Source organism: Hemicordylus capensis, chromosome 6 (genome assembly GCF_027244095.1).
Source record: "Hemicordylus capensis ecotype Gifberg chromosome 6, rHemCap1.1.pri, whole genome shotgun sequence".
NCBI classification, from domain to species: Eukaryota; Metazoa; Chordata; class Lepidosauria; order Squamata; family Cordylidae; genus Hemicordylus; species Hemicordylus capensis.
Window position 1 is genome coordinate 133,580,072 of NC_069662.1, and position 26,219 is coordinate 133,606,290.

Below are 26,219 nucleotides of genomic sequence, written 5' to 3' on the forward strand. Positions count from 1 at the left end.
TAATCTCCACCGTTAACTGGGGAAATACTGTAAATAGTGAAACAGTTTTATGCCTATACCATGCATTTCCCTTAGTGCTTCCAAAAACTCTTCACCAGTAGTGCTCAGGTACAGAATGCCTAGGATTGGTGATTGATGAAAGCATTCACAAAGTTGTGTTGGCTCTATACCTTTGAGGACTGTGAGAATAGGGAGCAGTAATCCTTTTCATGGCTTCAATAATTTGCAGGATAAGGAGGTGATTACCTACTGTGACATTTCCTTTGAGGGAGAAAGCTGATGGATTTATGGGCAGTGACAGCAGCACTAGAAGCACTGATATCTCATCTGTGGCAAGTTCCTGCCAGCTGCCATTTTCTCTTCTGGAAAATGATGCCATGCTATTGATGTAGCATGTAGATATGGTTCCATGTATCCGCAGGTGTCTAATATTTATTATTTATTTATTTGTTGCATTTCTATACCGCCTATTATAGAAATCTCTAGGCGGTGTACAGATTAAAACATAATATAAAACAAAACATTTAAAATTCATAAAAACAGATAAGAATCACGATAGATAAAAACACACATTAAATTTTAATAGACACCCATTTCCAGTATCCGTGGATACTAATGGGTTAAAATCTACATATTCACGGTTCATAGAGGGCTGGAAGTGACCACATGATCCTGGGGCAAAGAATCAGCCTCCTGTACTCACGGGGGTGTGTGTGTGGGGTACAATTTCCCTCTTTATGATATATTAGAGGTAGCTTCATTTAATGTTCTAGAGGTAGCATAATTTTCCAGTGTATTCAAGGAATAGAAAATGGTGACTGGTAAGAGTGGGCTGTTGGAGACATAAGGGATGCTTCTAGTGATGATACTGCTCACAGAACCACACAGCAACAGCTTTTTTTTTTTTCCACGCAAAGGCAAGGAAAATGCTGCCACTGAACACAAGTTGTCCATCTGCAAGAGTTACTGAAACTTTTGTGGGTCACTCACCACGAAAGCATCCGATTTTTGAACCCTGAACATACCTGAAGCCCCCCAAATTAAACGTGTGGCAAAAGTTCTGCAGTCAAATGTGTTCAGACCAGCACTATCACAGAGAAGGAAACCCTCAAGGAAATATAGCATCTAATAACAAAACTATTGCTTACAACTCACTGGAAAGTTCTCAAATACACATAGTTGGAGAAATAAGTACAACATAACTCAGAACTGTCTTTGGTTAGTGGTCTGTCTGAGCCTAGGCTCAACCACTTACATAGAGCTCTGATACAACCACTCAGAGGGCCTATCTTGTGCTGAGCCCTTCTGGGCTTGCCTCTTAATGGCAAAGCAGTGGGCAAAGCACAGGAGGAAATGTGAGAGCCATAGTTACATTGCTTCATGGCATAGAATAACTCCAGTTGTGCTAAGTGCTGGCTGTGAAACTTCAACTTCCTACGGCCCAGAGAGTGTGGTCTATCTTTTCAGAATCTAGAAACTTCTGGCTCTTCACAGCTTGATCTTTATCTAGCACACAAAATATACACTTGGAGGCAAATCTTGAGAAACGTTTTTATCTGCTAACAGAAGGGCTTGTTCATACAGCATGCTTGTTCATACAGCATGAGCAGAGTTTTACATAAAAGTAACAATTTTAGATGAGCCATTCTTACCTGAATTGTGGGAAATCAAAATGTTCCTCAGTGCTTAATGTTTGATTAGACCTTTGCCATAAATATTGTTTTTTCCAAAGACTTTCATGCTTTCTCCAGCCTCTGGTTGTAATCTTACATTCGGTACAGAAAAAATAGAAGACACTGTGGAGAAGAAGTGGAATTCAGGTTATACGGTTTTTTTAATTTTCTGTTTTTGAAAAGTGGTAAAACCCTATACAAATTCATCCCTCTCCCCCACAGCCCAAACTTGTATCCTAAAATCTATGAAAACTAACTAACTAGCTAGCTAGCTAGCTAAATAAATAAATAAATAGTGTGTTTGTATGTCATTCATACACACACACACACACACATGCCCTGAATGTCTATAGGGAGAAGGCCCGCTCCCGAGTCACTGCCAGATGAGCTGGCGGCATCTGGAGACAGACCTCTCTTAATGACTTTAATATGCGGTGCGGACATGGAGAAGGCAGCACTCTCCCAGGTAACCCAGTCCTAAGTCATTTAGGGCTTTGAAGATAATTACCAGCACTTTGTATTTTGCCCAGAAACCTATTGGCAGCCAATGCAATGTTTTAAAAAACATGCATAATATGTTATCTCCAAGAAACCCTGGAGACCAGTCCAGCTGGTGCTTTTGCCAATGGTACTGTGTACAGGCCCATCCTTAGGGCAAGGCGAGCAGGGCGATTGCCTCAGGCTCTGTGCTGGGACAGGTCCCGCAGAGGAGCAGCCGGCCCTGCAAAAATTAACCTCCTTCCCCTCCCCCAGCTCGGCTGATCTGTAGCTCTGCAGCCTGCAGGAGCCACATGCAGACTTGGCTGCTAAAGTCTCCCTGCAGGAGAGGAGAGAAGCACTACTACATCTCCCTTTCCCCAACCCGATTCTCAGCTGTTCAACGGGTGGGTGGAGCTTCAACAGGTGGGTGGAGCTTGTTTCCCTGGTGGGCATCATCCATCTAAGGGTTAAGTAAAGGAATCTACTTTCCTAGAGACGCAAATGGGAGGAAAGGGAGGGACCAAAGAACTCTTCCTCTCCTGCTGTGTTGATTTATTTCTTCCACCCAGTTAAGGCTCAAGCATTTTCTGTTGGCAGCTGCTTTCCTTTAGATTTCTGTCTCTCTCCTCCATTCCTGCCTTCTTTCTGGCACTCAAAGGAGCTCATGGGGAGGCAGTGAGAGCAGGAGGAGAGTGGTGAAGTGGGGGTGATTATGTGAGGCAGAGTAACACTGTGCAAACCCTCTGCCCTCCCTGCCCTGCAGCCCTGGGCTGTGCTGAGAGAGCCTTCCTTCCGCCTCAGAGCCAGCAACAGAACATATGAGATTTCCCTTTTTTCATAACCCCCCCACCCTTGTATATTTATGGAATGGCTTCCTATAGGGCCTTGATATTGGGCACATATATATGGGAGGGCTCTGAATATTGAAACTGAAATGATTTGGACAAATTGTGTTTGATGATTTTTGATTTTTTTCTAAAAATATATTTTCAAAAAGTCCTATAAGTGGCTTGTTTCATGGCAGAAAGTTACAAACACTTTTGGAATGGCAGCCCCCCCCACCTTGAACCATCATTCCACACCCATGTGAAGGAATCTGCCCTTTGCCTTCATAAAAAAGGGTAAAAGCACCACACTTTTTGCCCCACCCTTTAGATCACCTGGAATGACTTGGCACAGGGCTTTGATATTGGGTACAGATATAGGGTAGGGTGGGAGAGCTCTGAATGTTGACAATGAAATGGTTTGGCCAAATTGTTTGTGTTTAATGCCCCCCACCCCTGCATACATATAGTCCTATAAGAGGCTTGTTTCATGACTTTTAATAATTTTTCCTACTGCAGTAAAGCTGCCAGGAAGAATTCTCTCTATCCATAGAGTACTTCAGAACTAGTGAAAGTAGGGCTAACTGTAAACATCTAAATAAACTTTATTTTATTTGTACATGGACTATGCTCAAGTTTGTTTGCAATCCAGAATGTCTGAGTGAGAACTGTGAAGCAAGGGGCATGTGTTGTGCTTTTAACTTCTCCCTGCTTTTGTTATCTATGTATTGACATATATCTTATCTTATTTTGTATTATTTGACTTTCTCATAGCTGTGGCATTTGGGGATGTTGTGGAAGTGTGTATCAAGAAAGATGCTGTGTGTCTTTACACATGTGTACACTGATGCATTAATGTGAAGCATACATTTCTTAGGCTTCCAGCTGCTTTGAAGGCCTTTTCCTCTAGCCAGTAGAAGTTAAATGGCTAGGTAATATTGATGGTAAGCTATTATGTAACTGTTTCAAGCCGGTACAGTTAAATAATAGCTTGCCATAAATAAGAAAATAATGTAGCTAATTTTGACTTTGGCTTCCTCAAATCAATGGTTTAGCCTCCCATCCCATTAACAGATGTGTGGGGTAGTGTTGGATAACTGGTATAAAACTTGAAACCACATTTTACAAATGCACTATTTTACAAATTTTACAAATGCATTTTACAAATGCACAAGCTGGTTGGACATATCCAAAAACCTCACCCACTCACACTATTTACACAGTATGTCATCAACCAGTATGATTTTGTAATCATACGGAATGTTAAGGGGGCTCCACAGATGCTGATTTGCCGCCAACCCCGCACCCCCCTAGGGACCGCCCTGACTGTGTAGTTTCCAAACTATATACAAAGGCAACCCCACATAGAGCGTGTTGCAGTAGTCAAGCCTAGATATTGTCAGAGAGTGCACCACAGTTCTGCGATCATTATCTTCAAGGAACAGACACAGCTGTTGTATCAACCAAAGTTGACAGAAAACATTCCTGAAAATGGATTATGATGGCAGCATACGTTATGTGAACCTAGAAAATGAGTGTTTGTCCTTGAGGGTGGGCCTCTGAGAAAGGCTGGGGATTCTGCTCGTGTACCGACCATCCTGCTGCACTTCAGACTCTCTACCAGAGCTGACAGGGATAACCTTGGAGATGGCTTTGGGTTACCCGAAGCATATTTTCTTGGGGGACTTCAATGTCCATGCTGAGGCCCCCCCTTAAAGGAGCGGTTCAGGTTTTCATGGCTGCATGGCAAAAATGGGTCTATCTCAATTGCTATCCTACCCACGTGGCAGGACATACTCTGGATCCGGTTTTTGCTGGGAACCAGGGAATAAATGATCTGGAGGTGGGGGAATTTGAGATAACTCCTTTGTCATGGACACATCGTCATCTGCTAGTGGTTTAGTTTGACTGCTCTATCTAACCCCTGAGCGGGGTAGGGTGGATCAATTCAAATGGTCTGCCCACAGATGCTTATGTTTCCACTCAGTTTCCAGACAGCCCTCAGGCAGTTTCCAGTGTCCAGAGCTGGCGACTCTGTTGAGGCCCTGATGAAACTCTGGAACACAGAAACAGTGGCATGATAGTTCCTAAATGTCTTCTCTAGCTTCTTGGAGCCTATTCTGCTCCTTGGTTTTCCCTGGAAAAATGTGGGGTTGCCTCTATGTGGGGTTGCCTTTGTATGTAGTTTGCTGCCCTCCCTGACAGCAATTCCAAGCTAGGGCTGAGAGAGATTCCTGCCTGCAACCTTGGAGAAGCCACTGCCAGTCTGTGAAGACAATATTGAGCTAGATAGACCAATGGTCTGATTCAGCATATGGCAGCTTCCTATGTTCCTATGAATCAGTGGATGTGGGCAACGGTTTCAGAGTTTTGGAGGATTATTACCTCTGCCCAACATAAATACACACCTTTCCATACAATTCAGGGCATGTAACATGCAATCAACTTATGTAATCTGCTATCCCATTTCATGTATAATAGAAGTTCTTGAAATGAGTGTTAGTGTACCAACTTCATATCAGGAGAGATCCAATCGATAGCACCCTAGAATCTTAGGGCTGATAGAACCCAAAAAACATTTTGTCTAATCTCTTAGCCCAACGAAGTGTTTCATATAAACCCTATTCAATCCCTCTATAAGCTATTTCACCCCATTGAAACCATGCATTACAAAGCTATGCACATACCTACTCTCTCATGCTCAAGATGAATATGATAACACTACTATAGCAAAACACTACTATAGCAAAATAAATAATAATGGAAGGGACATTTATGCTAGCCTCAGGAATTTTAACACATATTTGTCTACTAGATGCTAGTACAAATATTATAAGACCTCAGTTTTCATATTACAACACTTAAGTAGGGTAAGTGGAATTGATTAATTGTTGGATTAAGTGCCATCAAATCGGTGTCAACTCTTAGCGACCACACAGATTCTCTCCAGCATGATTTGTCTTCAACTTGGCCTTTAAGGTGTCTCAGGACTGCATTCATTGCTGTTGTAATCGAGTCCAGCAACCTTGCTGCTGCTCGTCGTCTTCTCCTATTTCCTTCAACTTTTTGCAGCATTATGGACTTCTCAAGGGAGCTGGGTTTCTGCATAATGTGTCCAAAGTATGATAGTTTGAGCCTGCTCATTTGTGCCTTGAGTGAAAATTCTGGATTGATTTGTTCTACGATCTATTCCCCCACCCCCATCCCCCAGCTGTCCGTGGTATCCTCAAAAGTCTTCTCCAGCACCAAAGTTCAAAAGCGTTAATACTTTTTCTATCTTGCTTCTTCAAGTCCAGTTTTCGCATCCATAGAGTCACGGGGAAAAACACTGTTTGAATGAGTCTAATCTTTGTAGCTATAGACACATCATGGCATCTAAATATCCTTCCCAAGGACTTCATTGCAACCCTACCAAGTGCTAGTGGAATAGATGATATTGCCCTTTCAGTGTTCTTAATTGGAAATGCCTAGGAGCTTAGCAACTGATGATATGTACAAGCCAGCCCAGCATATGCTCAGTAAATATTACACCCAGTTCATGGAATGTCACCAATACAAACACACACGGCAGCCTCTTGTGAGACTCAATGTTTACATTGATCAATTATATGTACTGTATCATCTTAATACTTATAGTATGCTCAACCAATACACAAATTTAATTTCAGAAATAGTTTTATAAATGCAATACAGGTTTTACATACTGGGTTTTAACGATTTACCCCAAAGACTTCTCTGTTGTTGTTTTTTAAAAAGCCATGTGTGTACGTACATATATTAATTCCATGATGATACACCATCATCTTATAGCTTGAATACAAATCAGTGATTCCTGTCTTGAATTGTACTGGTTGTATGGTATCCTCAATTTAAATTAATGCAATATTTAAGTAGTGGGAATACTTTCAGGTACATGGACAAAGTAGTAGTTCATGGTGTAAACATTTCTCAAAAATTCAAAAATATACAACTTCATTGTTTTTTAAAATATGTTTGCATTTTCTATCTGTGTGCACCAACTGGAGACAATTATAGTATTTGATACAGGGATTGTTCTTTCTTGCATCTGGATTTATGCTCCATAATAATTATCTACTAGACACAGAAATAGTGTTTTTCTAACTCAAAAATTTTACTGGAGGCATTTAGCAGAACCTTGCCTTAAAATATAATGATTTTTCATCTTTATTCTCCCCCTTCAAAAGGTTTCACTGCTCCTGATGTTTAACGTTATGCAAAGACGTGTTTCTGCCAATGAATATCGCCTTATGGTTATGCTTCTGCAAATAACCTGCTGTGAGCTGATAAAAGGATTAATGCAGCCAAAATTCTTAATCTGTGAAATTACAAATTAAATTCTCATATTAAAAATACCACCCTGAGGTATTTTTTGTGGTTTTAATTCCCCTCTGGTGTTCTGCATACATTGTGCTTGTTAATGACTAGGACAAGACTGTCTCTGTTGGCAGCCTGCTGCACAGTGATAATGTGTAGGCATTTACTTCACTGATAGAACCGGATTTAACCACCGACTGATAAACTAAGTGGCAAGTGGGTAATAAGTCCATATTAACTGAAGAAGTATTACTACAGAATTCAGAATTCATAGACTATCAAAATCCTGGCTAGACTAAATTGTACAGTCAGACAGGATTGAGATGTCACCAATGCAGAGTGATATTTAGTTATTTCTTTTTGCCCTGACTAAACAGAAAAACAAACTGCTCTTTCTAATGTCGAGTAGGCACAAACTAACAAATCACGCCATTACTTTCAGCAAGATGATCAATTTCTCAACAAGCTCATGAAACTGCGCCTGGATATTGTGCAAATTCTGACTGCATTATGCAGTGGACAAAAGACTGAATGGGCCAAGAAGAGGGTGTATTGCATCCTTCATAAACCTTGCACTGGGTTTATGAAGGATGCTGCTACTTATTAGCATTTTTTGGGTGGGGAAAAATATGTTTACTCAGAGAGTGATTTTTTTTAGTTCTTGAAGAAAAGAGTTTGTCCTAGAGCAGATACTTGGGGAGGAGAAGACAGGGGAAGAGGTGCAAAAATCTGGTCCACAGTAACATCCATGATAGTTCCTACCCAATACCAGTGTTCCCTCTAACAGGAATTTCCAGATGTTGTGGACTACAACTCCTGTAATCCCCAGCCAAAGGTCACTGCACCTGGGGATGCTGGGAGTTGTAGTGAACAACATCTGGGAATCCCTGTTAGAGGGAACACTGCCCAAGACTACAAGAGGACAGTGAGGGAAAATAAACCCTGAATTGTCTAGAGCCTTCTTTTCGTTTTTCCAGAAACCTCCTCAAGGAGGAAGACAAGGTCCAAGGAAAAGATTAGAGCTATTTGTACATTATTTCCTTCACAAGGAATCTGTATGGAAAGTTATATGGTTGCCTTAAAGATCATGATGGAAGGATGAAATGACTGAAATAGTGAGCTGTAAGGCTGTTTTTGGACAATAGGGTTCAAGGAACACATACTTTCCAAATGCCCAAGGGCTGAATCACACATTATATGTCATTTGTTTTATAGTCACTAGGCCAAAATAAATGATAGATTGAAATCTCATTGCTACAAGTTGGCTCAATTGTTCAAGCACACACACACACACACACACACACACACACACACACACACACACACACCCAAGTAATGTATGAACTCAGTCTTCAGAATTAATAACCAGCAACCTTTTTGCCTCCATGATCACAAAAGTAGCTGTCTGCTGATAACTATTAGCTTTCAGTCATTCATTAGATCTATAGAGACTTAGAGACTTAAATGTAATGTCTGAACCAGTTTCAAGATTTCCAGACAGTACAATTGGAAAATATTTGGGGGGGAAAGAGTTCACTAAGCAAAAATGAACATGTAAATGCATTTCACATGTATTAGCACAACATACAATTCAAGAGCATATTTGTCCAAAAGAGCATATTTGGCAAAAAGAAATCTGAAAGTGAAATCAATTTCTATTAATATCAAATGGGTATAAGATAATCTCTGCCACCAAAAACACCCCTTATTCGTGTAAATATGGCTTTGTTTGAATGTGTCACAATCCATATATTTAATTCCCGTAGACGTGCCTCTGTGGGGATGCATCCCGGCAACCCAGCGGATTGGCTGGGCAGCGGAGGTGCTGGATTTGCTGGGTGGCGGGAGCCGTTGTGATTGGCTGAGCGAGCGGCAGGAGGCCGTTGAATTGAGCTGCAGCTGTGGGGGGAAATGGTGGCAGCTGCGGTGAGGAGGCGGCGACGGCGGCCACTGCGGGCCATTATGAGGAGGAGGTGGCCAGAGCCCTAGCCCAGCCGTTGCAGCCGCGGCCTGGGCTGGGAGGAGGCGTGAGGCAGCAGGACAGACTGGCCCTGGCAGTGCCTGCAGGGGTGAGTGGGGAACGGGCGGTGGGGCGCAGAATGGGCGGGAAGGAATTGGGTGGCGGGGCTTCCCTGTTCGCCGTCAGAGAGGAGGAACGGCGGCGGCGGGGCCCTTTTTGGCCACCTGCAGCCCGGTGAGACTCTGTGTGGGGGGAGGGGGGAGGAACGGGAGAGAGGGCAAGAGAGCGCGGGCCTGGAGGGAGGGAGAGAAGAGAGACCAGGGCAGGAGGGATTGGAAAACAGCCGGCCCTAAAGCGCACAGATGCTCTGTGTGGGTCGGCTAGTGACTTTATAACTGTCAGGTCAAAGCTATGGGGAGCAATGGCATGAAATACTGGAGTCAGAGTCAGCAACAAGCTAGGAACCAGGGCTGAAACCAGAAGTCACAGCCAAGGAGTCAGGACCAAAGAGTCAAGCCAGGAATCAGATTGTCATGCCAAGGAGACCTTGTTTCTCAGGCAAAATCCTAGCCCAAACAGGAAGTCTTTTATAGTTCTTCCTGTTCCTAAAGGATCCTATAACTGGCAGTTCAGAGCCTGACAGTGATGATGTTGCAGTTCTAGCAGTCAAGCCACATGAGGCAACTCCTCATAAGAGCCTTACGAAGGTCTTACTCTAATTCTCAGCTACTCACAGAGACAAAGGTTCTCAAGCAGTTTTGCGACAACAGCACACGAAGGAATATGCTTGCCTTGCCAAAAACTTGACAAATAGGTTTAAAAGTAATTGACAGCATCTTGTTAAGATCATTTAACTCATGATAATGTTAATATATTGTGTGTAAAAATACAAACAGAGCCGAATGCAAATATTGAAAGCATTCTCAAATTTTTCTTTTCTATTTAAATTTTGCAAATTAACCAATTGTCTATTTTGTCTTCATTGGTCTTCTAAATAGCAAACCAAAGGGTTGTGTAATGGAATGTTTGAGAATGAAATGGTATTCGATTTGTATCCTGTGCACTGCAGTCAGTTCAGAAATACTGCATATTATGAAGAAATATGTAAATATGTACTAAATATGTACTAAATATGTAAATTCTCTCCCCTCTTTCCTTTATAACATATCATATAATTCTCTTGGCTGCACACATAATCAAATATAAAGATAGCTGGCTACAGACTGCACTATAGAGATAGGAAGGGAGAATCAATGGGCGGGGCGGGGGGGGCATCAGGCAAACTATGGAATTTGAACTACTCTCTCTCTCTCTCTCTCTCTCTCTCTCTCTCTCACACACACACACACACACACACACACACACACACACACACACACACGGAGTTCTATTTAGGTATGGTGCTATACTCACTGTCAGTTAGCTCCCATAGCCGCGGGGGCAGATCACTGAAATACTCATGGCTCAGAGCTGCCTGTGCTGACAATCTGTTCTTTGGGAAACACTGCAGTAATTTGGAGGCCAGATCCTCTGCATGGTTCACATAGCTAAGTCTGAAACAAAGGCAGAAAGAAAAGTTAGAGAGGCAACAAGGAAAAAACAATGAAGTCCCATTTACAGTAGCTATGTCTTAGTGATCTTCACTATTTTTCAAGCAGAGGCCACTTTGGCAAAACAAAACAAAACAAAACAAAACAAAACACTACAATTTCAAAATGAGAGCCATTTCCCACACTGCTGCGCTTTTCTCAGTGCTGGGAGGGTTCTTTAAGGGAGACGGAGCCCTCTCTTGAGGGCTCTAGGTGGAAAGCGCTGGGAAGGGCTACACTTCCTAGCACTCTGTCAGGGGTGTAGCTATAATTGAGCGGATGAGCTCAAAGAACCCAGACAACCAGCAGCTCCAGAAGGCCCCCCCCAGCTCTACCCATTCTTATTTCCTTCATTATCTCCCTCACTTCAAGGGTCTGCCGGGGAGTACTTCAGGCCCCCCCCCCGTACTGGGCAAAGCACAGCGTTACACGATGAGAAAGTCCCTGCATGGTGCCATACATGTGCCATACTCTGCATGTGCAGAGTATTCAGCTTTGGCTGAAGTTTCACACAGGCTCAACAAACAATTAGGAGCTATACTTAGGGTCGACAGGGGCCCACCACTTCCTTACAATGAAGAACACTGTCCAAAGACAATGAAATCAAGAGGAATATAGACCCAGGCCCACATACAGGTCACATTCCTCCTCTGCAACTGATATGGGATGTGCATATTTATTACCAGTAATCACTATGTTTTAATCCTCTGTTGTGAGCTGTCCAGAGAACAATTTGTTATGGGGCGGCTAACAAATGAAGTTTATTATTAATTATCATCATCATCATCATCATCAGTAATATCAATGGTAACCTCTAATAGATAAGAGGGCCTAATCAAACTTATTGTTTAATTGTAGCTTCTAGATTGGTTCACACCATCAGCTATGGTTAGTTGAGCTTAAGGTTGTTTTTCGAATATTAACTTGGCATGGCTATCCTGTGAAGCACACCACTTGTCTTTTTGACTTAGACATGTTTGAATGGAGCTGAGTAAATAGATGGAGCTTAGTTGTCTTTCAAGATCCTGCAAAGCTAAGAACCTTCACCTGGAGAAGAATATCTCACCAATCTCTCATCAATGGAGGGAGAAAAACATACATATATAATCTAACCGTTGCAGGCCATCACTCATTCTTCTAACATCAAACTTGTTCCAACATTTCAAAATCCAGCCAACTGATTATTCCCTTTGTTATGAATTTTCTGATGCAATAAAACTTTATGGACTTTAGGGTTCAGGAAAGAAATGAATAAGATGAATATTTATAAACCGCTTTTCAACAAAAGAGAGAGAGAGAGAGAGAGTGTATAGATATAGATTTATTTTTTTAAAGGCTCCCTGTCCCCACAGGGCTCACAATCTAAAAACGAAACATAAGACAGACACCAGCAATAGCCACTGAATGGATATTGTTCTTCCCCTGCTAAATAAAGAGAATCACCACTTTCAAAAGGTTCCTCTTTGCGCATTTACCAAGGGATGATACCTCACCCCCCCAAACATAACTGTGAAATGAATGTTAATTCAGGCTGTCTTCGCATAAAAGTTCATTCGCACCTGTTGTGACCATGGAATTATTTTGTTTGTCTTATGAGACTTGTCATAGGTGGTTTTATGCAGCAGCTAGACTATTATTAGCTTGCTATTTGATATCAATTGGTATTTCCATAATAGTAAGGTTTGCAGCCATGGAAGGCTATTGTTTGAGTCTATCCTATCAACCTAACAAATGGTTGATAGGGCCTATCAACCTAACAAATACGAACACATACTGAAGTTTAAGATACCACACTGAGTACTAGGGAAGTGCACAAACCAGTTCAGAGGTCCTTTTCTGGACCTCTGATCTGGTCCAGCAGTCGAGCTGGTTCAGCGATGGAAGGATTACTTGTAGGGAGCAGGGAGGGTGCTCATACCCCCCCCCACCATGTTTCCCCTGCCAGCGCTGTGTCCAAAATTACTGTGCCATGTGGCAGCATACCCTATTGCTGCCCCGGTCAGCATCAGACCAGAAGTGGCCAGTACACTGTTGCCTCACACAGCGATTTTGGACACAGCGCCGGCGAGTGAAATGTTGGAGGGGGGGGGTAAGAGCACCCTCTCTGGTCCTTAAAAGTAACCCCCGGCCACCAAACCAGCCCAGCGCTGGTTCATGCACATCCCTTCTGAGAACAGGTGTGAGCGGGGAAGGCTACATGGAGGAAGAGAAGCACAGCTATTGATCATCTGTATGACAAGGCAGGGATATAATGAGCCCTTTCTCATGATCAGTAAGAAAGGGCTTGGAGTGCACGGGGAGGAATCCTATGAACAGCTCCCCCGCACACAATTGCCACTTCCATGCTGGGAGCACAGACTGCATGCCCACACGGACACCAGCTTTCCCTTGCTGAATAGAGGGTTGGGGGCACATCACCTCAGCCTCTGGAAATCCCATAATGTATCGCACAAGTGTGCAGTGCATTGTGGGTGTACCCCCAACCCCGACCGGGAGCCCAACAGTCTCCCAGCCCTGGCTGCAAGCAGCTGGTGCCTACAGACGATTAAAAAACTGGGTCTAAGAGAGTGCTCACTCTCTTGATCCCATTTAAGTGGCTGGCTTGTTTGGCGGGTTTGCCTCCACCCTGCCGCCGGGAGCCGCACAGCTCCTGGCAGTTCTTACGAAAAGCCAAGAACGGGCTTGGTTTTCTCAGCCCGGTTTTGGCTGATCGTAAGAACAGCTTCATTTTCTAGCTAGAGGGTTTAAGGGCTAAAACTAGCATGTTAGGCAACAGAAAATATACCTAGTCTTTTGAGTCCACCCTAACTATTGTAGGGGCACATGTATGCACACATTTTTAAAGTGATATTTTCTTTTGCATTTTTGGTTTGAAATGCAAAAACAGGCCATAGTGTCACCTACCTATGGAGCCCACATTTTGCAAAGAACATTTATTCCCTGTATTCAAATGATGGGAATTGTTCCATTCAGCTTTTCTTGACATTTACAAGCAAACACTTCAGAGTGAAGGGCACAAGTAAATGTCAGTACATATACTGCTGACAAAGACACAGTTGGCAGGCACAGGGAGAGAAAACCATATTCAAATGTCCACATTTATCATCTCATGATCACATAAATCTAAAGTAACTTGGCAGAGCTACCCTAGTATGATATTGTAAGCCTGGGTATCTGTCTCAAATTCAGTTGCTTGGTTTTAAACAGAAAGGCCACAAACCTTCCAAATATAACTAAATAAATTAATATGTAGAACTGACCTTGTGTTTAATATGAGCAATTCGGTATTTTTAACTGAAGAAAATTAAGCAATTTATTTATATTATTTCAAAAGCAACTTTCCCCCAATTTATTTAATTGCTTAAATAAATTAAGCAATTTATTTATATTATTTCAAAAGCAACTTATATTATATTATTAATATAATAATTTATATTATTTCAAAAGCAACTTTTTTGTTTTTCACTGTAGAATGGTCTCAAAGAATAAAATGTGGACAACATATTTCAAAGAAGCAGATCCTTTATGCACAAAGACAATCTTTCAAAAAGAATTATGGAACAAATTTGAATGATCTGTAATGAGTTTTAAGTATTCATAGAGAACTTTCTATTCTGGAAACAAAATTAGTTGTAGGGGGGGAAAGAATTTGACTGACTACAGCCTCTATTTAATTAATGCTTGAAAACAATTTATAAGTCTGTTGCCTACTAACTTTGGTGAAATAAAATCTACTTTTATGAAGACATAGAATCAAGGCCTAAATATCAAACTGTAAAGCAGAATGCCACAAGGCAGGAGAAAGCAGCCTGGAGCAAAAAGAAAAAAAAGGGGGTGGGGGGAGAGGCAGAAAGGGATAATCACCCCTCCCTATACATCATTTCTTTATTCAGTTCTTTTTACTTATTTGTTATTGAGATAGAAGCTCACATATGCCTAAGAACATTTCACACGCACAATAAGGGCTGATTTTCAGCAATCCCCCCCTTTCTCTTCACTGTCCCAGCCCAGATGCCCCTCAAATGTGTCCTTGAAGGTTCCCCAACTCTCGGGGACATTGGGGACAGCAGAGAAAGGTAGGATTGGTGAAAAGCACCTGTCCATTGTTGTGCATGTGAAACATTGCGGGGGGCATGCAACATTAGTCATTATTGAACCATTTATAGCTAACTTTTCATTATAAACAGCAAAGTGGCTTACAAAATATTAAAACAAGTTCAAAACGGGCCTCTTCCTTCAGAAAACCAGCCCCTTCAGGGGAAAAAAAGTTTTTAGAGGTGCATGTCATTTCCCCCTCAAACATTCATTAAATGTACTCAACTATCAATCTGATAGAAGTCAGACAATATTGCTTATCAGAAACAATGGTTAACATTACTATCTACACACAGGCTGAAGAACAGCCCAAGAAACAAGTCCTCCTTCTACCATGTCCCTCTTCCTACATGGCAACAGAGTGGGATTTTATAGACTAAGACTGTATGTCTAAGACATAATCAGATGTTGTGTCACAGCAGTTGGTCTACATTGTAACTTGGTATGCGTGATATGGCAAGCCTCAATATTGCTGCTTTACTTGCTGTCACACTAATAAGAAAATAATGTTTGCTGGCTATGGCAGCACAAATAATTTTAACAGAGTGCCATTACAGAATAGTATAATAAAATACTTGCTACTGTTATGACCATTCAATAATGTAATGAGTACTAAAGAGATTTTTTAGAATGAACCAACCTGACTGTATTTACGTATTATCCAATAAGCTTAAAAGTAAAAAAGCAATAAGAGCCTTCTTTTGCCTGTTTGGCAATATTGGAAGTTGATTGGCAGCTGCTGGTGGACATAAATTAAAAGCTCTTCACAATTTTTAATCCCACAAGTTGTTAGCTTATTATTACATGACTCCCCCACAATTACAAAACTCCCAGATCACAAGCATTTGATTTAATTTCATAAAGAGAGTGTTGAGTTTCTTCCTATTGCAAAAAAGGGTCAGTATGTGGTCAAGCAGAACATGACTAGGATTACTGAAGCTTGGTTTTAGTTCTCAAAGGAAAGAGGGATTTCGGCATGTGCACTGAACTTCTGAACTCAGGATGCTTTGCTTGTTAAATGAAATGAGAAGCAGAGCTCAAATTCACTTTTTGACTCAAGACCTGGGTATTTAAAAACAAACAAAGATTAATCCTGTATTCATTTTTGAGAGCAAGTCAGATGAGCACTTCCAAATGTTAACAGCAATATGCAAACATTTTCCTTTTCAAGAAGTCAAAACTCATTCCTTTGCTAGTGAAACTCTGGGGGAACCAACATCCTCAGATCATTTTGAAATTCCCATGAACCCGTTCCTTCACTGCATTCATTATCGGAGGCCCTGCTTTGCATGTTATCACCATTTGAAGACAGATTGGTGGGGATGGAGGGCAGAGCCTTTTCACCAGTAGCACCTAGGCTATGGAATTCCTTGCCCCATGAATCTTGGTTGGCTCACTTGTTCCTGTCAAAGACTAATCTGATCTCTTTTGCCTCGGATTTTGTTTTAGGTGTTATTATTTTCACTTGGTTTTATTGCTCTATATCTTAACTATGAATGGTTGCTTCCCTTGCTTTTATCTCTGCTTTATTCATTTTTTTGTACTACTGTTTGTTTTTAAAGGGTTACCACCACCTGGAAGGCCCCTCTTAGATATGACTGAAAGGCAGGATATATATAAATAAATAAAATATATCCTGGTTGTTTGCTTACAAAGTATTAAATATTGATTGTTCCCTTGGTTTGGCTTTGCAGACTAAAAGATATCCAATTAACTAGATCAAGAGGGAGGTTTGAACAACAGCCAACATTACTTAGAATAGGCTTCAATAGTTCTCTGTTTATGAGCATCTGTGCAATTTGAATATCAAAGTCAGTCTTGTATAGGCCCAATGTCTACAAAATCGAAATATATATGAGGGTTGTGATTAGCTTAATATACAGAATGTAGACTTTCAAATATAAGAACCATAATGCAGAGCACAGTCTGATATATTTATATTCTACTGAAATAAAAATGGTTGGGCCAATCTAGGAAGCAACAGAGGCAGCAGACATGAGAGACCTGCTGAGAATGAATGGTTCTCTCAACACGTCAGTCAATGTCTTGCTCCAAAAAAATCAATAAATCTGCTTTTTGCAGCACTGGGTATACTTTGCTTCAGGGTGAGCAGGATTTTGCCCTCAATAAAAACAGAACACAAAACAAGGCTCCAAAACATATTGCTGTATAGGTACCTCACTCTAATTTAAAAGCACAGTGATTTTAATCCAGTATATGCAAGTGGATTGCTAATTATTGCCCTGTGGATGTGCTGTGCCACCAGCACTAATCTCAAAGCAATCAAGACCTATAAATCATCCATCAGGACAAACATCATAACTGAAGGCACATTTTAAAGATCTATAAAGTATAATTTTATTTGCTGCGTTCTACCACATAGCACTAACAGGTTCAATTGCTAGCTTTTGTAGGTCCCTGCCTTCAGCCTCCGTGACCACCACTACTACCAGCAGCCTGCTTAGAAACATAGAAAGCTGCCTTCTACTGAGTCAGACCATTGGTCAATCTAGCTCAGTATTTTCCAGGCCTGCTCAACGTAGGCCCCCCTACTGTTTTTGGACGGCAACTCTCATAATCCCCAGCCACAGTGGTCAATAGCCAGGGATTATGGGAGTTGTAGGAGAACATCTGCAGGAGGGCCAAATTTGAGCAGGCCTAGTTATACACACTGGCAGCAGCTTCTCCAAGGTTGCAGGCAGGAGACCCACTCAGCCCTATGTTGGAGATGCCAGGGAGGGAACTTGGAACCTTCTGCATGCAAGTATGTAGATGCTCTTCCAGTGAGCTATGGCTCCATCCCCTATAATGTCTTATAGTGCTCACATGTCATCTCCCATTCAAATGGCAGACCCTGCTTAGTAAAGGGGACGATTCATGATTGCTACCAGAAGACCAGCTCTTCTTCCTTAATTGAAGATATTAAATTAATCTTCATGAATTGAAGGAATTCAGCACTTAAGTGGCTACATGCAACTACCTGCCATCCTGAGATCTTCACTGCCTGGCCCTGACACCATTCTATTTGCCTGAAAAACATGGGCTGTGAACAGCTACCGTGTTTCCCCGAAAATAAGACAGTGTCTTATATTAATTTTAGCCCCCAAAAATGCACTAGGGCAATTAGCGGTACATCAGAAATTACTGCTAGGTCTTACTTTCGGGGTAGGTCTTACTTTCGGGGAAACAGGGTAGCTAGTGTTATGTCAGAGCAGTAACAATAGGGACAGCCCTTTCAGGAGTCAAGATGAGGCAGTCGCCTCAGGCAGTGGATAATTGGGGTACCAGCAGGGCAGGAAGATGCTCTCCGCTGCTGCCATTGGAGTAGCTCTGACCCTTGCAATCTGACCCTTGCAAACTCTGCAAGCAGCACCTAGGAGAGAAGATGAGGATGCTGGCAGCTTCCCCTCTTCCCCACCCTCTGTGCCACTTTCAAACTTGCAAGTGGGCTAGCCCCCACTAGGATTGTGGGGCAAGCAGTATTTGGTGCCTTGCCTCAGGCATTGTAATGCCTTGGGCCACCCTGGGCAGCAAAAAGGTTGGCCCTGCTGGGTGGTGAGGCAGTGGCTGCTGCAAAGCTGGGCTGGTAACTAAGTGAGGCTTGTGAATAGAGCCTAAGGTGAGACAGTTACTACTGTACTAGCCATTGCACCATGTCCCCTGCTCTACTACTGGCCACCAGGTATTACTTGGAGGATGATCAACAATGGAGCTCTATGGTTGCTTTGGTGCTGATACACCAATAACCTCTCCTTCCCTTGTCACTTGCTGGCACATTTTCTTCTCTTCCTCCTAATGTATGACATACTTTATGAATAAACCCTACTGTTTACATGGGGACTATTACACGCCAAAATGGTGGTATTTATGAAACTTTTTAAAAGGACATATTTTACACTGATAGATTTTGTCTAAGAATTCTGACTTTATTTTAATCAGGGGAAATGTGTTTTTAAAGATACTTTAATTATCACATCCTCCTTCCTCTCACCACTTGTGCACGTAGGAAGATTTCCACAATGACTTCCTTTCAATTTGCACACCATCAGTCAGTTATCTTAATTCTTTCAGCAATCCTGTTTGTCTAATATTATGCATTATAGCATGGGGGGGGGGAGGGAGAATACACACACTATGACAGGATGTTTGAAAATGTACAGGATCCATAATGCATTTGAAGGTTGTAGGCTACTCGTAAATATAATTTAATGGAACACTGCACTGACTGCTTTTAATGAGAAGCTTTTTTTTATTCTTTTGAGAATCCTTAAAGGCTACAAATCTTCTACCTAGGAAAGTGTTTTAAAACCCTCCTTTGTCCATCTCAGTAAATGGAATCTTCAGAAAATAAACAGAGCTAAAATAATTACTAAAAACTTATTTCCCCAGAAGAGAGAGAATGAATCTTTAATCCTGAGAGGAAAAAAATCTTCAAGGTTTATGTCCTCTGTAAACCTTTCACTGAGAATTTAAAATATAAGTTACTAATGCAATAAATACCCTAACAAATATATCAGATTTTTCACTTAATGCTTTTTACAGGCTTAAAGCAAACTGAGTGAAAGAAAATCACCTTTTACAGTATGACTCTAAAAGGAAAAATGCCTTTTTGTTATGCTTTTTAAAGAAGGCATGGTGAATTTATATCAACTTCACTGAATCTTAGGTATAATAAAAGGGGATATATATATATATATATATATAAACATACACACACCAATCCATAACATACTTTCTTCACATATTTATTTCATCAGTGCCTGGACATAAGCCAAGGAGGAAATGTAGGGAAATAAAAAGACTGCACAAGAATATCTGAAATAGTCTTCACACATCATGCAATCATGTGTCCCATATCCTTGCCACCATTTGTTCTTCAGGAACTTCAACAGTTCATCTCCAAAAGAAGCTAAAAGGACAACACTGGATTTCAAATTTGTCACTGAGTGAAAATGGTGTCCCCCCAGCAAAGTCACCCCCATTAAATTGTTCTAAATGGAAGTGCAACATTCTTATGAGCCTACGGCATTTGATCTTTCATATCAGCTCAACTCTCACTAAAGAAACATTCGTACTCATAAATTTCACTCCTTGTCTCCAGTCTTAACGTGCAGAATTTGAAAAGTTTTACTTTCATTATAATGTAAATAAGTACTGGTCTATTTGTTCAGTAACTCACCAAGAGTTCATGCCCTGAAAAGGGCGACTTCTCTTCAGTCACTGCAGTCAGTGATAATTCGTCACTGTTAAAAATACAAATCATTCTAGTGGAGAACTCAGATCTATCATACTCAGAGGGGGTTCCTTGTTCCTGCCATGGCATAAGACAAGAGTTTTTATTTTTTGTGTCAAGTCATGCCAAGGAGGAAAACCTACTGATATGGAAACTTTTAAAAAGGTTTATAAATATGTATTATTTAATGTGATACATTTACTTTGTAGCTTTTTCCATGCCAAAGTTTCAGGTGATTAAAAAAACACATCATATGACCCAGTCTGTGGTGACAGAAAGATCTTTAACTGGTTCCAAAAGGCATTCTTATTTGAAATTTACCGAGTCTTCGGGGAAAACATGCTCCACACTGAGGGGCATGCCCTTCCAGATCTAGTATAGTGCACAGGTAAGAGGGTTCTCTTATTTTTAGAGATTGCAATGGAACACGGTGGCGGTGGCATTGTTGTTTTAAGAACATTTTTAAAGAATTGAATATTGATATGCTACCAGCTAGTGAGCTAGGCACTTGGGGTATCTAACAATAAAACATACTAACATAATTCAGTCATTAACACACTAAAATAATATATAGTAGTAGCGAGCTCAGGTGGTTGACAGTGTTCCGTCTAATTTTTTTTCATCTGTGTGCAGAATGAGTTTTGTTCTGGGCAGTAGTATCAAGGCAGTGTGTGCATGCATGCATTCAGAATGAGGCCTTCCTGATTCAACCTGAGTGGGCCCAAAAATTAACTGAGCAGAAATTTTAAAAAACTTGTGTGCAAGCGCATATGTGCACGCCTTAGAGGGAACACTGGTGGTTGAGTATCTATTCATTTGGAAGCAAAAATAGGGCTTGACAAACACAAGGTAGCAGTTTCTATATACAGGTGGACCTCGTTATCTACGGATTCAATATCCGCGGTCAGAAAAGACATGAGCATATGTGAGAAAAAGAGGGGAAAGCACAAGACAACCTTGCGTATCCATGGGTTGTTGGTGGCTGGAAGTGACCGCGGAGGTCATTTCTGGCCACCATTTTCTTTGATGAAGCCACAAAATGGCTCCTGTCTTCGTTAAGGAAAATAGGGGGGCACACTGATTTTTGGCCTATTAGGAACATAGGAACATAGGAAACTGCCAAATACTGAGTCAGACCATTGGTCTATCTAGCTCACTATTGTCTTCACAGACTGGCAGTGGCTTCTCCAAGGTTGCAGGCAGGAATCTCTCTCAGCCCTATCTTGGAGAAGCAAGGGAGGGAACTTGGAACCTTCTGCTCTTCCCAGAGCGGCTCCATCCCGAGGAGAATATCTTGCAGTGCTCACACCTCTAGTCTCCCATTCATATGCAACCAGGGCAGACCCTGCTTAGCTAAGGGGACAAGTCGTGCTTGCTACCACAAGACCAGCTCTCCTATTTGGGGCTGAGTGGGCAGATTTGGCTTTTTAAAAGCCAAATTCTGGCTTACGGCCCATTTGACCCACGAGTATCTCCCTTAGGTTCTGGCAACCTTGATGGGGGCACAGCATGACTAAGCGGAAACAGCAGAGTATGGTAAGAAACTCCCCCTGTGAAAGTCAGCTGATTTTGGGCCGATTTTTAGCCAACTGGGAATCTAACCTAATCTAATCTATGGGAATCTCCCATAGTCTCCAATGACTCAATTTTCACAGTTTCCATATCAGCGGCTGCAACCTGGAATGGAACCCCTGTGAATATCGAGGTACTCCTGTACTCAGGGGACTCCCTAGGTACACAGATGCATGTAAGCTTGTAAATAAATAGAATTAAAAACATAAGCTTTTAAAGGAATGCACAATACAGAGGTAAGAAAAATTACAGCAACATCTCATTATCTAGAGAGGGGAAATTCATGTCTTTACTGCTATCTATTGGAGAGGAGGAAGCACACTGCTACTGTGACTAACATCTACACTAAAATGAGAGTGATGAGAACTCAGCCTTCTCATGCACTTAACAGCTTATAGCAAGTATCAGGAGGTTCATATTGGGGAGGATATGTGCTGTGAGGTTAATAACTCCTCCCTCTACTATCCAGGGATGTTTCAGTAGGAAGTGGGGAAGGATACCTTCTGCATTTTCCAGACTCACCCCCTCCAAATTGAATGAACGGGGGGGTGGCAGCCAGCCCCAAATCTGACTCTTATAGTGCTATGAGCAAACCAAAGAAAGGCCACAAAGGAGCAAAGCAAGGTTCACATAATCATCTTAATGTGAGTTTACTGGCAAATCCAAGAGCTCTGAGATGCATGCGCTCCTGTGGAGAGTGTTGTGTGAACTCAGAATTTCTTCACTGATCCCAGACCTGTGCCATGACCAACTGACATTTAACTGGGATTGTTAATCTCAGATCTTAACTCAGCTGGTTGATTCTGGTTAAATGTCAGGGTTTTGTGGTGCAGATCTGAAATTGGCAAAAATGTTTGAGTTCGCACAACATATTCCATGGGAGTGCAACATATTCCATGGGAGTGCAAAACTGGGGATCTCAGTTTTGCTATATATAGTACCCAGAATGTTGGGGGCAATATGCTAAATCATTGTAAACCGCTTAGAGAGCTCCGGCTATAGAGCGGTATATAAATGTAAGTGCTATTGCTATATATTAAAATGATCACGAGAACCAGTCCTCCAAATATTTTGTTATAATAACAACAACAACAACAACAACAACAACAATAATTCAATTTCTATACCGCCCTTCCAAAAATGGCTCAGGGTGGTTTACAAAGAGAAATAACAAATAAGATGGCTCCCTGTCCTCAAAGGGCTCACATTCTAAAAAGAAACATAAGACACACACCAGCAACAGTCACTGGAAGTACTGTGCTGGGGGTGGATAGGGCCAGTTACGCTCCCCCTGCTAAATAAAGAGAATCACCATGGTAAAAGGTGCCTCTTTGCCCAGTTAGCAGGGGGATTGCTTGCCCATTTCTCTTGTGGGTTGGGTGGTAGCCTATCACACAGTCCACTTTGGTGTCCCTAGGGGAACAATGGGGTATTTCGAGTTTCCCCATTGTTCCCTATTGCCGGAACACTCAAAAAGTTTCGAGTTTGTTTTGTTGAAATAGCTGGCTCAACTGCAATTTCGACAAAACGTTTCAAGAATTTCACCTTACGTTTTGAGCTTGAAATGAAACACAAAATCCATTTTGTGCACATCCCTTCACCTCACATTCGCTGTCTGGCCACAACATTTTGAATGAACTTGTGTTTCTGAACACTCCACAAAGGCAGCTATACATAGCCTACACTGGAGCAGTCCAATCTGGAATTAACTAAGCACATATCTCAGTTGTCAGGTAGCTGCCTGCCAGAAAGGTGAACCAATCAAAGCTACTAAAGAAGTACTCTGCAATGCATACTGCCTGAAAACCATGTGGCAGAGCTGGGTTCATGAGTTCCTCAAACTGTAAGGGAGAGTGCAACTTTACTATGAACAGACCAAATACTACTCTCCACCTTGAGAAGTGTCCTCCCATCAACAAGAAATCAGATAAATAATATTTCAGATGTGTAAAGAATTTGGACGTGCTCAACATTTCCTTTTTTTAGGTTGCCCTTAAAGTAAGAGATTTAAATAAAAAACCTCTTCGGTTAACAGCAAGCCATTGAAAGCAACATGATTACTCTAAAGGAAGTTTCTTATAGGCTAATAAATTTTTTAATTAAAGAAAAACAGGTCATAAACTGGCATTTATTCTAGATTATCCTTGAAGGATTTAGCTGACAACCAAGAAAATAATGCTGGTTGATTTCACTGAATGATCAAATATTTCTCTTATGTGGGAATGCTTTAGGATCACTCATTTGAATGAATACTTTTTTTAAAAAAAATCCTCTGTTTGGTACAGATTGTGAATTATCACTACTTCGACATCAATATGAGGGGCTGGCAGCTGACTCATGGAGGGAAAAATGTCCCAAAGGCTTTATGTTAAACCTAAATTTGTGTCCTTTCATAACTTTCTGAAAAATTAGCCTTTTACAAAGACAATGATTTTAATGTTACAGTGTTCCTGTTATGGCCGAAGAAAAGGACATTTTAAAGTCCAATATGTTGAGGGATATAACAACTTTCACACAGAATTTGTGCCTTAGGATATGAAATTGACTCAATGCCTGAAAGAAAAAGGTCAGTTCCCTTTGGAATCGCTCGCCTATCTGCCCTCCAGCAATGACAGGTGCACCAGTGCTGTGGTGATTTGGTTTATTCATAGTTCATTGCTGAATGGGCAATACTGTCTTTTTAAAAACTGTGGCAAGAAATATAACTGCACATTTTATCAGCCAGATCCAGTGGACATCCTAGATTTTAAAAAACAAACAACTTATTTAGGATTTCAACTGGTGCTTTTGTACTCTAGTAATGATGGACTTAATATTGACTGTACCTGAGTAACAAAAATTGTTTGGTGCTGCTCCTCTTTTCTTTCTCAATTATTACACAGAGGCTATTAAAAAAGATGCAAGGCCTGGTGCATACAATACAGAAATTTATGATGGCGTGTTATATACCCAACATGTTTCAACTTGATGTCTTCCTCTAAAGCAAACACGAGCTTACACTATCTTGTTCCAATGACAACAGCAATTCACACAGAGCATGTTTTATCAGGATTTTCAGTAGACACCAGAAATGTATATATATTTTAGTAAATTATGCTTTTTATCCAGAAATAATATCTCATTCCTGATATGAATGAGAATTCATTGGAATTAAACAGTTTAAAATGTATCTGTTTACATAGACAGTGGATCACACTGTCAGTCAGAACAGGGACCAAACGTTGCAGAATTATTTAAAGTCACCTTGAGAGAAACAAGTATTTCCAATTATTCTGTTAATCCACCTATCCATCCATCAGCGATGCCCATTTCTGGAGGTATATGACATTAAAACAGTGGTACATATGCTGGTAACTTAAAGGCGTGACTACTGTAATGCACTCTACGTAGGGCTGCCTTTGTACATAGTCTGGAAGCTACAATTGGTGCAGAATGCAGCAGCCAGACTGGTCTCTGGGACAACCTGAAGGGATAATATAACACCAATTTTAAAAGAACTGCACTGGCTGCTGCTATGTTTCCGAGCAAAATATAAAGCTCTTAATGGCTTGAGCCCAGGATACCTAAGAGAGCATTTTCTTTGTCATGAACCCTGCCGCCTATTATCATCATCTGGTTATGATCATCGTCTGGTTATGGTTGCCACTGACTCATTTGGTGGTGACTCGGGAGACAGACCTTCTCAGACCTCCTCTGTTGCTGCCACCGGGCTTTGGAATATGTTCCCTGTCAAAATAAGAGTTCCTTCAACTCTGATTGCTTTTTAAAAGACCCTCAAAACTCACCTGCTTTTTCAGGGTTTAATTAAAATTAATCTTAAACTGTAATTGTTTTTATCCAATGAAATTGTTTTAATTGCTTTTATTTTGGTTTTACATTTGTTGTATTTTGGATTATGTACAGATGCATATATCAGGAGTTAGGCAAAAATTAGTGTCATGGGAGTTCTGCTACAGTATTAGCAACAATGGCAGGCACAAATTGAAACTAACACAGTCTCCACCAAATCTAGCCAAGGATTGATTCCAGTTGGGATTCAATTTAGAAGGAAATTGGAAGTTAAGATGATTGAAACCTCATACTGCTACCTACTGCTACCATAAACAGACAACTGCATATAATTCGTTGCTTGGAGATGTTTGTTTAATTGCCGATGTGATATTCCTTATTTTGTATTCAGTAATCCAAAAATCTTTGGTTTAAGATGAAAGTTAAGATGCTTTACATTTTCACTCCTGCTCCAAAAGGAATGGAAATTGCAAGTTAAACTGCCCATCTTAACTTCTGCGCCGTATAAGCTGTAAAGACTTTGTACAGTTTGGAATATGATGATGGCTTTAGAAATAAGACTCCATGCACCCAGCTTTGATCAGAGACGCACCAGGGAGAAATTCATCAGGGGCATCTCTAGCAAGTGATTAAGGAAACTTCACCTGTTAAATGTCTGCTGATGCATCC

The 26,219-nt window shown here is 41.2% G+C and overlaps 1 protein-coding gene across 7 annotated transcripts in view; it reads right to left on the reverse strand.

The window, feature by feature from the left end:
* Positions 1-26,219, reverse strand: part of CDK14 (cyclin dependent kinase 14) — a 417,778-nt gene that overhangs the window by 68,304 nt on the left and 323,255 nt on the right. For all 7 annotated transcript variants that reach the window (XR_008309633.1, XM_053260459.1, XM_053260458.1 and 4 more), the window contains 2 exons: positions 10,686-10,825; positions 1,653-1,796 (listed from right to left, as the gene is read on the reverse strand). Coding sequence is in view for 6 of the 7 variants with exons in the window: in XM_053260459.1 (XP_053116434.1) it covers positions 1,687-1,796; positions 10,686-10,825 (250 nt within the window). In the remaining variant the exon portion in view is untranslated. The remainder of the gene's footprint in view (positions 1-1,652; positions 1,797-10,685; positions 10,826-26,219) is intronic.